The sequence below is a fragment of the Uranotaenia lowii genome, chromosome 2 (genome assembly GCF_029784155.1).
Source record: "Uranotaenia lowii strain MFRU-FL chromosome 2, ASM2978415v1, whole genome shotgun sequence".
Lineage (NCBI taxonomy): Eukaryota > Metazoa > Arthropoda > Insecta > Diptera > Culicidae > Uranotaenia > Uranotaenia lowii.
This window is the reverse complement of record NC_073692.1, coordinates 376,807,706-376,821,936: the sequence shown is the minus strand read 5'-3', so window position 1 is coordinate 376,821,936 and position 14,231 is coordinate 376,807,706. Positions and strand designations below refer to the sequence as shown.

Here is a 14,231-nt window from a genome sequence, read left to right as displayed (position 1 = left end):
GGCCAGAGTGTCGTAAGGCCAGAGGGTCGTATGGCCTGAAGGTCGTTAGGCCTAAGCGTGGTAAAGCTTAAGGGTCGTAAGGCTAAGGGTCGAAAGGGCTGAGGGTCGTAAAGATCGTAAGAGCTCAAGATCGTAAGGTACAAGTTTCGTTAGACATTATGATCGTAAGGAATGACAATGAAACCTGGAGATTGTAAAGCCTGGAGGTCATAAATTTGGAGGGTCGTAGAGCCTGAGAATCGTAAGGGCTCAGAATCGTAAGGCATAAGGATTTTAAGGGTCGTAAGGCTTGAAAATGCAATAAACTGAAGGTCTGAATGCTTAATTATCTTCGGTAATCGAATATGGCAACATTTTTTTATTATGGATTTTAAAAATTCGCATGTTTTTATATTGAAAATTACTATGCAGTGAATTTACCATTCTTGTAACAATCAGGATTCTTAACTTAAGCCTATACCGGATTCTGATAGAATTTTTAGAAGAAATTTCACTAGTAGATAGAAATTCAGTCTCAAATTAGACTCATATTGAAAATTCATAAAATCCGAAAAAAATATTTAAAATTAGAAATTGTTAAGATCTTGTTTTATATTCAAATTCTAAATTCTTACCCTTAATTCTTTTACAGAATTCAAGCACTTGAAAACTCCATTAGGGTGGCAGATTTAGAAGATTCTGCAATTAATATTAAAAAATCAAGATTTAAAACAAGAAACACTCCTGACTCAGACCTGACTTCTATTTTTGTTACATTTAGGCCTGAGCTTAGAAAAAAATCGAATGAGGGTTAAGAACTGCTTTTCACTTCACTTTCAGTTTTTGTCGATTTTGTTATTGAAATATAAATAATTTCAAATTACTATGATTTAACCTCTACCCCCTAGTTTTATTTCAACCTCATCCAGCAAACATTGAAAATATTCCTTCCAAAACGGTGAATCAGATTGAACCATCCGAGAAGCCAGAATCGCTCCAAGGAGTCATCCCTCGCAAACGGGGCAAAACTCTCCCCGAAGAAATCGACAACTTTCTACCCGGCGCTGCCGATGTAAATTTACCCAGTCGGTTCATCTTTCTGCCGATAAATACTTTTCCACATTAGCACAAAAGCGGTAATAAAATTACCGAACTTCTTCTCTCGACTTCGGTCGGTCGGTGGTACAACTTTTCTCGGAATCCGGCACTGCCTGGGCACGGCAGTTGTCATCATCTGGCAGCCCAAGGAAAACCGAAACAGAGCCCAAACGTAATAGACCATAAGCCGGTCGAAAGTTTGTTCTCACCCAGCCAAGCAGCAAAGGAGCTGGAAAAGTTCTACGGCTACGGCAAAAATCTGACGCCCAGCAAAGTACATTCAAAGTTACTGTAACTTTGACGGATCTCAATTTAACACCAATTAGACCGACTGATTAACATGCTTTTGATGTACCTTCATTTTGGGCGGAACACGAAACAACCAAAAGAAACAATAGGTAATTCAGCCAAGTTGGGAAATTTTTCAAACATCATCATTGCTGAAGATAACACCCGGGTGGCAAATATTTTCATAACCAAATCGTATACCTACACTCAGAAAAATACTATTAAGTTTGCCATAAGATTCTCTTATAAACTGGCGCCATAAGAAAAATCATTGAAATTTATAAGATTGTCTTATGACGCGAATGAATTCTTCAAATGAACGCCTACTTCGTTGAGAGGTTTTTGCTTTTCATTAGAGGGTCTTATGGAAACAGAAAATGTCATGTTTGATGAGAATAACTCAAGATAATTGATATTAAAAACATTTTATTTATTTTCTAGCTAATTTGTTACATCATTATCACTAACAGCAGCACACAAACACCCGATTCCAACACATTTATTCTGCCGCATCGGATCTTTTGAGTTTTTACTTTTTCCCGGTCAATATGCTGAAAAGTAAACAAAAAATAATGTGTTTGAGTTTACAAATAATGTCAACGTTTACAAAAAATAAACTTACCATTTAGAATGGATAATCACTTATCTTTTAGGAACTCTATAATGGTTTCACGCTTCGTGTGGCGATGAAAAATAATGACTGATGGAATAAATGTGTTCATTATTTTTTCACATTGCCGCTTCTTCTATTTTTCATAAGAACTTACTTTGAAAATTGGAAGAATTTCATAAGACTCTTATGAAAATCAATTTTACACTCTAAAAAGCGGTTCATAAGATGCATCTTATGAGAATCATAATAAGAATTTGCCTGAGTGTACACTCAGAAAAATACTATTACACTCAGAGGAAATCTTATTATAAATTTCATAAGATACATCTTATGAACCACTTTTTTGCGTCCAAACTAATTTTTCATAAGAGACTTATGAAATTCTTTCAATTTTCATACGATGTTCTTATGAAAAATAGAAGAAACGGTATTGTGAAAAAATGATGAACACATTCATTCATAGCATCAGTTTTTTTTTCATCATCTACGAAGCAATCGCCAGTTCATAGTTATTATAGTTTTCCTTCAATGTTAAATGTTATTATTATCTCCGGAATGGTAAGTTCGATTTGATGTTTTTGGTGTGAACGTTGAATATATTAGTAAACCAAAATACATTATTTGTTTACTTTTCAGCAAGCTGATCGGCAAAAAACGAAAGGTCGAAGATTAAGATGCGGCAAAAAAAAACTTTGATGGAGCCGTCTGTTGATGCGCTGCTGATGGTGACCATGAAGGATTTAATTTTAAACAAATTTGGCAAACAATAAAGTGAATGTTTTCAGCATGAAATATCGAGAATTTTTCTTATTAGAAAGTGATTTACTGTTTCCATAAGAATCTCTTATGAAAAGCAACAACCTCTCAATGAAGTAGGCGTTCATCTTCAGAATTCATTCGCGTCATAAGACAATCTTATGAATTTCATTAATTTTTCTTATGGCGCCACTTCATAAGAGAATCTTATGGCATACATAATAGTATTTTTCTGAGTGTATGTATGCCATAAGATTCTCTTATGAAGTGGCGCCATAAGAAAAATTAATGAAATTCTTAAGATTGTCTTATGACGCGAATGAATTCTGAAGATGAACGCCTACTTCAATGAGAGGTTGTTGCTTTTTATAAGAGATTCTTATGGAAACAGTAAATCACTTTCTAATAAGAAAAATTCTCGATATTTCATGCTGAAAACATTCACTTTATTGTTTGCCAAATTTGTTTAAAATTAAATCCTTCATGGTCGTCACCATCAGCAGCGCATCAACAGACGGCTCCATCAAAGTTTTTTTTGCCGCATCTTAATCTTCGACCTTTCGTTTTTTGCCTATCAGCTTGCTGAAAAGTAAACAAATAATGTATTTTAGTTTACTAATATATTCAACGTTCACACCAAAAACATCAAATCGAACTTACCATTCCGGAGATAACAATAACATTTAACATTGAAGGAAAACTATAATAACTATGAACTGGCGATTGCTTCGTACTGTTAGATGATGAAAAAAAAATGATGCTATGAATGAATGTGTTCATCATTTTTTTCACAATGCCGTTTCTTCTATTTTTCATAAGAACATCGTATGAAAATTGAAAGAATTTCATAAGACTCTTATGAAAAATTAGTTTGGACGCAAAAAAGTGGTTCATAAGATGTATCTTATGAAATTTATAATAAGATTTCCTCTGAGTGTTTATATGAAATTGTCGCTTGGGAGACCAATTTGCAAAACTAGGTTATGTTCCGCGCCAGAAACATGGGGCGAGTAGGAAAAAGTTTCCCCCAATAATACCGGACCAGCCACAGCTGAACATTATATGTGTGGTACCAAATGTGTAATATGTACTACTGGCCAGGATTGTTAAGTTATGCGGAATGTGTTGTAGGACATGTGTTGCGTGTACCCATAACGTATATATGAACCCAAGTGTAAGGACGCACGTGTATCACACTCCGAATACGCCTCGCCTATACGCCAGAGCGTTATCAGTGCGTGTAGAATATGTGCGAATTTGCAAATGTCTAGCACATGCTAGGTACAACGTGCAGGCAGGTCTGGTTTAACTGGGCTTGGACATTTTTGGGGGGGTGGGTGGAGGCTCTCTGACATCATACTTTTCTATTTTATTAAATTAGGCATCGACCGTAGGAACAGGAATCCGGAACTGATTGGATTTTTTATCTGCCTATGGCAAATTTTTCAATATTTTCCGATTATTTTTTCTGTGAAGCGGAATGTGGTTTTTAAAACCAGTACTGGTCTCCTATGAACGTAAAACATGGTTACAGAAATTTATAAGACTACTTTAAATATGATTTAAAAAGCGATTTCGTCTTTGCCTACACTGTTAATTTTTGCCTCGATTTCCAGCAAAAAAAATTGCTGGAAACGTTCAGCAATCCAAATTTTTGCTGGAAACCAGCAATCGGTTTTCGAATTGCTGGATTTTTCAGCAATCGGTTGTGTTCTTGTCATTTTTGCTGAAAAATCAGCAATCGGTTTTCAAATTGCTGGATTTTCCAGCAATTGATCTAGTTTGCTGGAAAATCAGCAATCGAGTTGTCACATTGGAGTTTGTTTGTTTTCGTACGCTGAAGCAAGGTGAGACTCTATTTTACGAATTTTGGTTTGATTAATATAATTATTTTCATTTTCCTCTATATTCTAGCGACCAGACATAAGTCAAGGGTGAGTTTTTATTGGACAGATTTCATAAAAGGTACTATAATCAGAACTCTTTTCTCAGGTGTCGAATGATCAACACTTTGGCACAAAGCTGCCACTCCAGGGCCGGTGTTGGAAAATTAAAAAAAATAATTTCTAGGAAATAAATGCAAACATAATTTAAAAATGAAACAAATTCTTTTTCATTGCTCATTATATGCACAAGCAGTAATCAATATTTAATTTAGAATTGAAATATAAATTTGGTACTAAATACAGCATGTTGTTTTGAAAGAAATTGCTGGCTTCCAGCAATCTGGATTGCTGATTTTCCAGCAATTTGAATTGCTGGAAACCAGCATTAACGTTTGCTGTTTTTTCCAGCAATTTAAATTGCTGGAAATTTTGCTGGAAAGTCAGCGGGACAAAAACCAGCAAAATTTTGCTGGTTTCCAGCAAAAAAAAAAATTGCTGTGTACAATTAGATGCTTTGGGGTAACATCGATAAGTCTCTTTTTTGACGGTATTAACGAGTTTTCTTGATCATAAAGGATACAAAACACCTTCATAATATTTACAAATTCTAATTTATCAATTCCTAAGGCAGTTCGAAACAAACTCAAATGATATAAAATTAATCATGAAACTCTACAAAATTGAACACAACACTTTCGGTGGCTCAAAGATACTAAATTTGTAACGTTTGTCCAGTGAATTCTGAGATATACACTGCTGAATTTCGGTGTTTCGCGGTCCTTGTTGTTAAATTTATCTAAATTTCCATAGAATTCTTACAACTTTATTTATTCCCTCTTCGGGTTCGTTGGAAATTTCGAAGGATGTGGGAATGAAAAAAGAAGAATTTGATATTTATTACGGCCTAATTGGATTTGTTGATAGTGCCAACTTCGGATTAATGAAATGCTTTTTTCCGGAATTTTTAATCGTGTATTTCAGGAACGATTAAAATTCTCCTGAAATAATTGTTCAAGGTTAGCACATAAATCGCGAATAATAATAAGAAAGAACTTACGTTTAGTGTACATTCAAATCCTTTTTCCCTGTACTATTCTCATCGGTTTCAAATATAATCGGTTCCTATATGGATATAAACTTAGTTACGTGAGGTTCATTTTAATTTCCACATGGTTGCTCACCGTTTGTTGCTGCACCAAGTGCAACCAAATGCAACTCCTAACCTTCACTTAAGAAACCTTCGATAATCTGCGCTCTGTTCGGGTATAATTACTATTAGAGGCAATTCGCGAATATTACTTTAATGTACTAACCTTTTTATAACTTAGAACTTTCGAATAAACTATATACTTAATATTCAACTCGGAACTTTTCTGATTTCGCAAATCACGCTATCACTTAAGACGCCAGCTTAGAAAAATCACCCTCGTTTTCCGCCTATCACTTGACAAGTCCGATGACGTTTTCCCTCGTACAATTGTGTTGGTGTTTACGATCGGACGTTTCTGATCGAGGGATTCGACACGGCGCCGATAACAGTCCCCCCGGTAGTGCGGACACATTCCTCCTGGGACGCACTAGGTTGAACGCCAACGTCGAGAACCGCGATCTTAACAGCAGGACGCTCATAAATACCATGCGCCGTCTGGACGACTGCCCATCTCACTTGTCCATCTTTGGCATGGCTTGTTCCGATGACTCTGCCCTTAGGCCACGTATTCCGGGGCGAGTTGGGATCAGCAATCACGACGACATCTCCTACGGAAATCGGACGAGCTAGATTGAACCACTTGGACCGCCGTGTAAGACACGGAAGATAGTCGTTGAGCCAGTGTCTCCAGAAAATGTTCGCGATCAACTGAGAGGTGTGCCAGGATTTCTTCAACGCCTTAGAACTATCGTCAAAGAGGGCCAACGGTTTCAGGCCATCCGACGATCCCAGAATGAAATGATTCGGCGTTAGAACAGGTGAATCCTCGTCGTCCAATGCAACAAAGGTGAGAGGCCTGGAGTTGACTGTCCCTTCAATTTCGGTCAATGCGCACCGGAGTACTTCATCAGATGGCAGTCTAGTCAACGTCATGTTTTGCAGGTTCTTTTTCACACTTTGTATGAGCCTCTCCCACGACCCACCCATGTGCGGAGAAGCTGGCGGATTGAACTCCCATCTGGTATCTGGAGATACGATTGCTGCTATCAATTTGTTTTGATTCATCTTATCCAGTTCTATGGACAATTCTTTCGAAGCTCCTATAAAATTCGTTCCACGATCACTGTAAATGGCTGCAGGAACACCTCGTCGAACCATGAACACTCTTAGGGCCATTATACAGGAATCTGTTGTAAGGGAATGCGCCAGCTCGATGTAGATTGCTCGGGTTGTTAGACAGGTGACTAAGACGCCCCATCTTTTCTCTGACCGACGACCTACAGAAACTGGTATCGGACCGAAATAGTCCACACCCACGTACGTGAAAGGTCGACAAAATGCAGCCAACCTCGAAGCAGGAAGATCGGCCATTGCTGGTGGTTGTGGTTTAGCGTTTGCGATTTTACATTGTTGGCAATCTCCTCTCATTCTACGGAAGAAAGCTCTCAATTTTGGGATATAATAACGTAAACGTAGACGGTTGATTGCGGTTTCATGATTGCGATGTAGCAGATTTCGATGGTAATGTTGTGCGATTAGTTTGGTAAGATGGTGCGTGGGTGGCAAAACTATTGGGTTTTTAGATTCTAGGTCAGTAAATTGGCAATTTTTAGCGCGATTATGAATGCGCATAACTTGATGTTCGTCTAGAAACGGTGATACGCGAAAAAGTGAACTGCGTTTAGGTAAGGAAGTATTCGATGGTTTCTGTAGAAGGGAATATTCTTCGGGGTAGGCATAGCTTTGAACTTGACGATACAAAAGGTTTTGTGCTGCAATAAGCTCATCTTGACTTAGTGGTAATAAAATGCATGGTCTCTGCGACTCTCTTTTGATCTTCAAGAAAACGATGAACTTTTTAACGGCCCTCAAGAACATTGCAGTCAATCGGTACAGTTTGACCCATTTGGAGAAGTTTTCAACTTCAACGATCGGCTGGCAGGTAGCGTAGTGCAGCATCAATCTCGGTCGTAGTTCTTCTTCGGTAGCCCCTAGAGTCGATGGAATTTTAGGCCACTTTTGCTTTTGCTGGTAGATAAATGGTGGACCTTTGAACCATCGGCTGTTCTCGGAGATATCAGGAACACCTCTCCATTTCGTACCGTCGTCAGAAACATTGTCCTTGGTTGGTACCCAATTCCATTCACTGATGTCAGTCAGCTCTAATATTTCACTCACGCGCGTGCCGACAAACTGGCTGTAGCGACGATGATCGGATTTAAGCCAGCATAATAGATTTCTAGAGTCGGTCCAGTAAAAACGATGGGAGATGTGGATCGATAAAGACTTGATGACACTCGAAGCGAATCTTGCCCCAAGAACTCCCGCTTGCAGCTCAGACCTAGGAATGGTCAAAAATTTCAGTGGTGAAACACGCGTTTTAGTTCCAACTAGCGAGCACTCTATGTGTACACCCTCTTCGAATCTCAAGAATACAGCTGCAGCGAATCCACTCTCGCTGGCATCTACAAACGTATGGAGCTGCACTTCTGTTGCACTCGAGGCGGAGGTCAATGCCCGAAAACAGCGAGGAATGCGAATATCTTCTAAGTTGGGTAACACTTTTAACCATTGCAACCATTTCCTGAAAAGATCGTTATCTATAGCTTCGTCCCAAGCTGTGCCAGCTCGCCAAATCTCTTGGAGGATCACTTTCAAATACATGAGGACATGCCCGATTAATCCGAGAGGGTCGAATATCATCATCAGAGTTCTTAACACTTCTCTCTTCGTTGGTATACGTTTCCCCAACAGAAGTTCAGGATCGTGGCGTGAGGAGAGCTTAAATCTGAACATATCGGATGCGGTGTCCCAATACATCCCCAATATTTTCTCGGTGGCTAGTTCTGAACAAATATTCAAGTTTTTCTCGGAGTTCATTTGACCAGACAAGGCGTTCAGAAATCTTTGGGAGTTGGAAATCCAGTTTCTAATTTCGAACCCTCCTGATCGGTGAATTTCATGAACTTCTTTCGCTACCCGTATTGCATCTTCTTCATTCTCTACGCTGACTAAAGCATCATCTACACACTAAGATTGCAATTACTCCGCTCGGGACCAAGCTCCTCTGAATTACAGGGAAACCAGTTCAAAATGACACTTGAACTGTCAAAAAACAAGAGTTTTCCTGGACCACGGGAAGATAGCTAACTAAATCTCGTGACAGTCACTTGATCCTGAAATTCGAAGGAATCTCCTTCGAGTGTTCAGGAAGTTGATCAAATACAGGAAAGAAATCCCCTCTTTCACGTGACGTTGCGCAAATGACAGTTGTGTATTTTTTGGTCATCGTTTTTTACCGCGAAACATTTTAACTCGCCATTTTCTTATTCATTCACTGTGTGTTGTTTTGCTTGGTGGTTGATACTCGTGCAGAGTATTCGGCCGAAAGTAAAATTGAAGTTGCGAAGAAAGTGCAACCGGGACCATGTTCCAGTGAAGTTTATATTCAGTTTTGGAGAATTAGGCTGATTCGGACGCAAGATGTTTCCCCCCGTGTGAGATCTTGGGCCATCACCCCGGAACGCAAGGCATATGCCAGGCTCGCACGGCGCTTTGGTAAGCATAAGTGCCATCCGGAGTTTTAGTAAATATATCAACAATATTTTTTTATTTGCAGAGAAAGAGTTCCGCCTGTGTGTTGTGTTGCAAGTGTTATGAATATGTGTCCACATTGGTAAATAAAACATAAAAAAGGAAAAATATGTGTTTAAACATTTAAAAAATAAATTTCAATATATTGTCAAGCAATTGTGTTTGTTTTTTCTCATAGTGCATTGGGATTAATTTAAAAAATTAAAAAAATGGGGGAAATTAAACCTTAATTCATTGATAATCTCGGGAGAAAGCCTTTTAGAATTCACAGAAAAATTTAAACTTTCCTGCAAATTACAGGAAAACATGAATGCGAAGCTACAGGTCAATTTGACAGTTGTTTTCCTGAGCACTTTTTCTGTCCCGAGATTTGTCCTGTAATTTCAGCTGTTGAAAATACAGGACAAAATCGTTCCGACCACAGGAGAAAAGATTAAGTGTGTACGTAGTGCTTGTTTATAATTACATCGACTGCTTCTGGAAACCGATCACTAAATTTTCGGGCATGGGTGTTTTTTATAAATTGGGCACAACTCGGCGAACAGCTAGCCCCAAAGGTCATCACCTGCATTACGAAGACACTAGGCTCAGGTGCTGAAGGATCATCCTTCCAAAAAAATCTCTGACATTGCTGGTCAGTTTCGTTGATCATCACTTGGTGATACATCTCACGGATGTCACCTGAGAATGCCACCCGGAATTCGCGAAATTTCAGTAGGACTGATAGAAGCGAGCATAACTGGTCGGGACCTTTTAATAATACGGAATTCAACGATACATTATGGGCCTTCGCCGCAGCATCCCAAACAATTCTGACTTTGCTTGGTTTGTTCGGGTTTACCACCGGGAAGATCGGAAGATACCAAACCCGTGGGAAGCAGGATTCAAGTTCAGATTTAGTTAACTTGCGAATATAGTTCTTTTCTAAGTAATCCTCTATTTTCTCCTTCAGTATCCGAGCGAGCGATTGGTCTTTTGACAAACGTTTCTCTAAACATTCCCATCTACGAAGTGCCATCACCTTACTGTCTGGTAGCCTAACATTTTCGTACTTCCACAAGAGACAAACTTCATACTTTTCAGATAGTCGAAGGGTTTTCGTTTGGAGTAGATGAAGTGCCCTCTGATCGTCTGTTGAAAGCATAGCTTCTCGTTGCACCACTCCCATGCTGTCCAAGGAAAAATAATTCTTCATCGCCTTATGAAGTTCAGCATCATCTATGCATTCGCATTGCGGAAGGTAGTGAACGTTAGCATAAACACTAGCTGGTCTGCGCTCCACACAACTTCCGAAAACTAGCCACCCTAACCTGGATTTTGCAGCGATCGGTTGATTGACACTGCCTTCGCGTAGCTTGAGTGTATTTCCCAAATGAGCATGATCTAACCCAATGAGAATACGCGGAACGGCGTCGTGATACGATTGAATTGGCAGCCCTTTCAGGTAGGGATACCTTACTGTTAGCTCCTCGACAACTAAAGACTGATGTGGCAAATTCAACTCGTGAACTGTACGAACTCCATTCAAAGCATGTAAAGCACCTCCTGCACCAGAAATACAAAGGTTTACAACTCTGGAATTTTCCTCATAGCGTCGGGTATCTCCTGTCCATTTCAGGCAAAGTGCCTTTCGCGCACCTTCCAGCTGCAACTGCTCAGCCAAGTCTTCATCTATTAGCGATAACTCTGAACCGTCATCTAGAAGTGCATACGTGTGGACGACCGTACCTGTTCCATGAAGCGTGACAGGTACAACCCTGAACAAAACCTCGTTCGATTGATTCCGGTGTATGTTGCAGTTTGTTTCGTCGTAGTTCTGTGGAGCCGGCGCCGGTGCTGCTGGTGGTGTTAACGACTTATGCATCAATGGATGGTGCTTTAAGTCGCACCCATTTACGCCGCATACTGACTGTGACCTACAATATCCGGTGTGACGTCGAAGACATTTTTTGCACAAGTGCAGTTCTCGGATAACTGCCCACTTAGAATCATAATCTAGTCCGCTGAATCTCTGGCACTTGGCAATGGAAGCGCACGAACCCTTACATACGCTGCATTCTTTGGTCTTGAGCGGCTTAACCATTTGAGAACTATGCTGTTGGGAATTGAACGAAGAACTTGAAGGTAATGCACTGTGGTACTCTAAGCTAGCATGAACATTCACATGCTTATCATTCTTCCTAGTTTTTCGAATTGGTGGGGAAGATTTCAGAACCCAACTAGCATCTTCAGCCATAGAATAGAGCCAAGAGCTTAAATCAGACAGTGTTTGAGACTTCGATTCACGGGCATATTTAGCCCATTGCATCGCTAGAATTGTGGGTAATTTATTAATAAGTTCGTTGCGTAAGGATACATTATGCATAAAACCATCTACCTCACATGCCTCTATTGTAGCGCGCAAATTCTCTACCGATAGAGCAAAATCAACTAATGTTTCCAGCCGATCCATATCGGGGGGAGGAAGACTTCTAATTTTGAAAGTTATCGCTTGTACAATCGACTCCGGCTGACCGAAAACCATTTTTAGTGTAGCCAATACTCCGCCAACATTCGAGGGATGTAACAGGCGAGAGCGCACTGCTTGAAGCGCTCTTCCTTTTAAGCATTTTCTCAAACGGAGCATATTCTCCTCATTTGAGAATCCGCACATTGCGGTCGATGAAATAAAGGTGCCGTAAAATAACGGCCAGTCTTCTGGGTCACCACTGAACTCCTGTAAGTCCCTGGACACCGCCTGCCGGGCCGCTAGTTGGCTTCGGTTCAACACGAAAGATTCCAAATCGTTGTGCTGCTCAGGAAGTACGCACCCACCAGCCAATCTTCGGTTATTTGGCGTAGATTTCTGCTCGGGAAGGAAATGCCGACCGCTGGTATCGTTTCCAACAGGCTGCCGACATTGATTGTTGCTCACCATCTGCCCATTCACAAACGGCGTCAAAGATAGTGAATTCAAAACACTTGGGATACCAGTTCCCATTCGCGAGTTTTGTTTTCTTGGATTTCCGCTTTGCATAACGAAAGATTTTTCTGAAGAAGGATTTCCTGGTTCAACGCATTGTTCGACGCCATCGATCCAGTCCCTGATGCGCTGCCTACTATTCCCCGATTCGGATATTTCGCTTCCTACTATGCTACCATTATCATCACCGTTTATGCCGAGCAGTTCATATTTCTTCAGAAGAAATTCGCTAGCCAACTTCTCTTGTAGTTCTAACCTTTTCATCGCGAATTCCTCCTTCAACTTGGCTTCTTCTTTTAACCTTTTCAATAGAACCCTCTGGTCGTGGTTCTTACCAATACTGACTGGAACATCTATAATGCTACCCACGCTAGAATTACCTTTTTGTTGAATCTTTTCCTTTGCTAGACATTTCTCGCAAATCCATGGCCGGTTACTAACCCCCTGGGTTTCACCCACGCAGATAAAGTGGTGCCATAGATTGCACGAATCGCACATAACCATATCGTTATTGTCGGGCCACTTGCAGAGAGCACAGCTGAAAGTGGGTGCTTTCTTGCCCTTGGGCTTGGCACCCGTTTTCTTCTTCTGATCCTTGGCCGAACGATCATCAATCAGCCCGACAATTGTGTTTTCCGATGACTGCTTCCCATCATCATGTGAGGTTAGGATTTCCACTGCAGGTACAAACGCATCATCATTGCCATCAACATCTTTCTGCACCGAACGTGATGACTTCTTGGAACCGGGTCCAGGCATTTCCACCGATTAAACGAGAATTTTAAAATGTTGATAGTGCCAACTTCGGATTAATGAAATGCTTTTTTCCGGAATTTTTAATCGTGTATTTCAGGAACGATTAAAATTCTCCTGAAATAATTGTTCAAGGTTAGCACATAAATCGCGAATAATAATAAGAAAGAACTTACGTTTAGTGTACATTCAAATCCTTTTTCCCTGTACTATTCTCATCGGTTTCAAATATAATCGGTTCCTATATGGATATAAACTTAGTTACGTGAGGTTCATTTTAATTTCCACATGGTTGCTCACCGTTTGTTGCTGCACCAAGTGCAACCAAATGCAACTCCTAACCTTCACTTAAGAAACCTTCGATAATCTGCGCTCTGTTCGGGTATAATTACTATTAGAGGCAATTCGCGAATATTACTTTAATGTACTAACCTTTTTATAACTTAGAACTTTCGAATAAACTATATACTTAATATTCAACTCGGAACTTTTCTGATTTCGCAAATCACGCTATCACTTAAGACGCCAGCTTAGAAAAATCACCCTCGTTTTCCGCCTATCACTTGACAAGTCCGATGACGTTTTCCCTCGTACAATTGTGTTGGTGTTTACGATCGGACGTTTCTGATCGAGGGATTCGACACGGCGCCGATAACAGGATTAAAAAAAAAAACAAATTAAACAATGAAATAGAGAATTTAATCAATTTTATCTTCTATAGTTGCAATCTCAAATTTAAGAACTGAGCATTAGACCGCTGCAAGCTTGTATAAAAATTTCAAATTCTTAAAATTGTTTACCTCTCATAACTTTTTTGTTTGTTTTTGCTACCAGAAACAACGATAAATTTTTTGGAAGCGATCCATCCATTGAATAAGCGCAACGAGTTTGAATTTTATATGGAAATTGGTAGGGAAAAACAAAGTTTTTCATTGCGAAATAACTTTATATGAAAAATATTCCTTGATTCTTGCAGTACAATTCATGTAGACAAAAAATCAAGTCTGATATTAATAACGAGGCGTAATGAGAACTTGCGCCTAGTTGACAGTAGAATTTGGTGCACCTTGGATAAATTAGAATTGGCGCAATGAAGACTTCCACTTTGTGTTGAGAAACCAGACGCGATGAAGACTTCCGTCTGTAACTGTT

General features: G+C 39.8%; 2 protein-coding genes across 2 annotated transcripts; both read right to left on the bottom strand.

Annotated features, from left to right (window-relative positions):
* Positions 1-5,567: 5,567 nt before the first annotated feature.
* Positions 5,568-8,782, bottom strand: LOC129746716 (uncharacterized). Its single transcript, XM_055740568.1, has 2 exons — positions 5,678-8,782; positions 5,568-5,618 (listed from the first exon to the last, which is right to left on the bottom strand). Exon 1 carries the CDS (start codon positions 8,648-8,650, stop codon positions 6,110-6,112), a length of 2,541 nt encoding a protein of 846 aa, XP_055596543.1. The 5' UTR covers positions 8,651-8,782; the 3' UTR covers positions 5,568-5,618; positions 5,678-6,109.
* A 1,015-nt stretch (positions 8,783-9,797) lies between these two features.
* Positions 9,798-13,721, bottom strand: LOC129743211 (uncharacterized). Its single transcript, XM_055735188.1, has 2 exons — positions 13,256-13,721; positions 9,798-13,196 (listed from the first exon to the last, which is right to left on the bottom strand). The coding sequence occupies exon 2, from the start codon at positions 13,083-13,085 to the stop codon at positions 9,798-9,800; it is 3,288 nt and encodes a 1,095-aa protein (XP_055591163.1). The 5' UTR covers positions 13,086-13,196; positions 13,256-13,721.
* Positions 13,722-14,231: the final 510 nt, after the last annotated feature.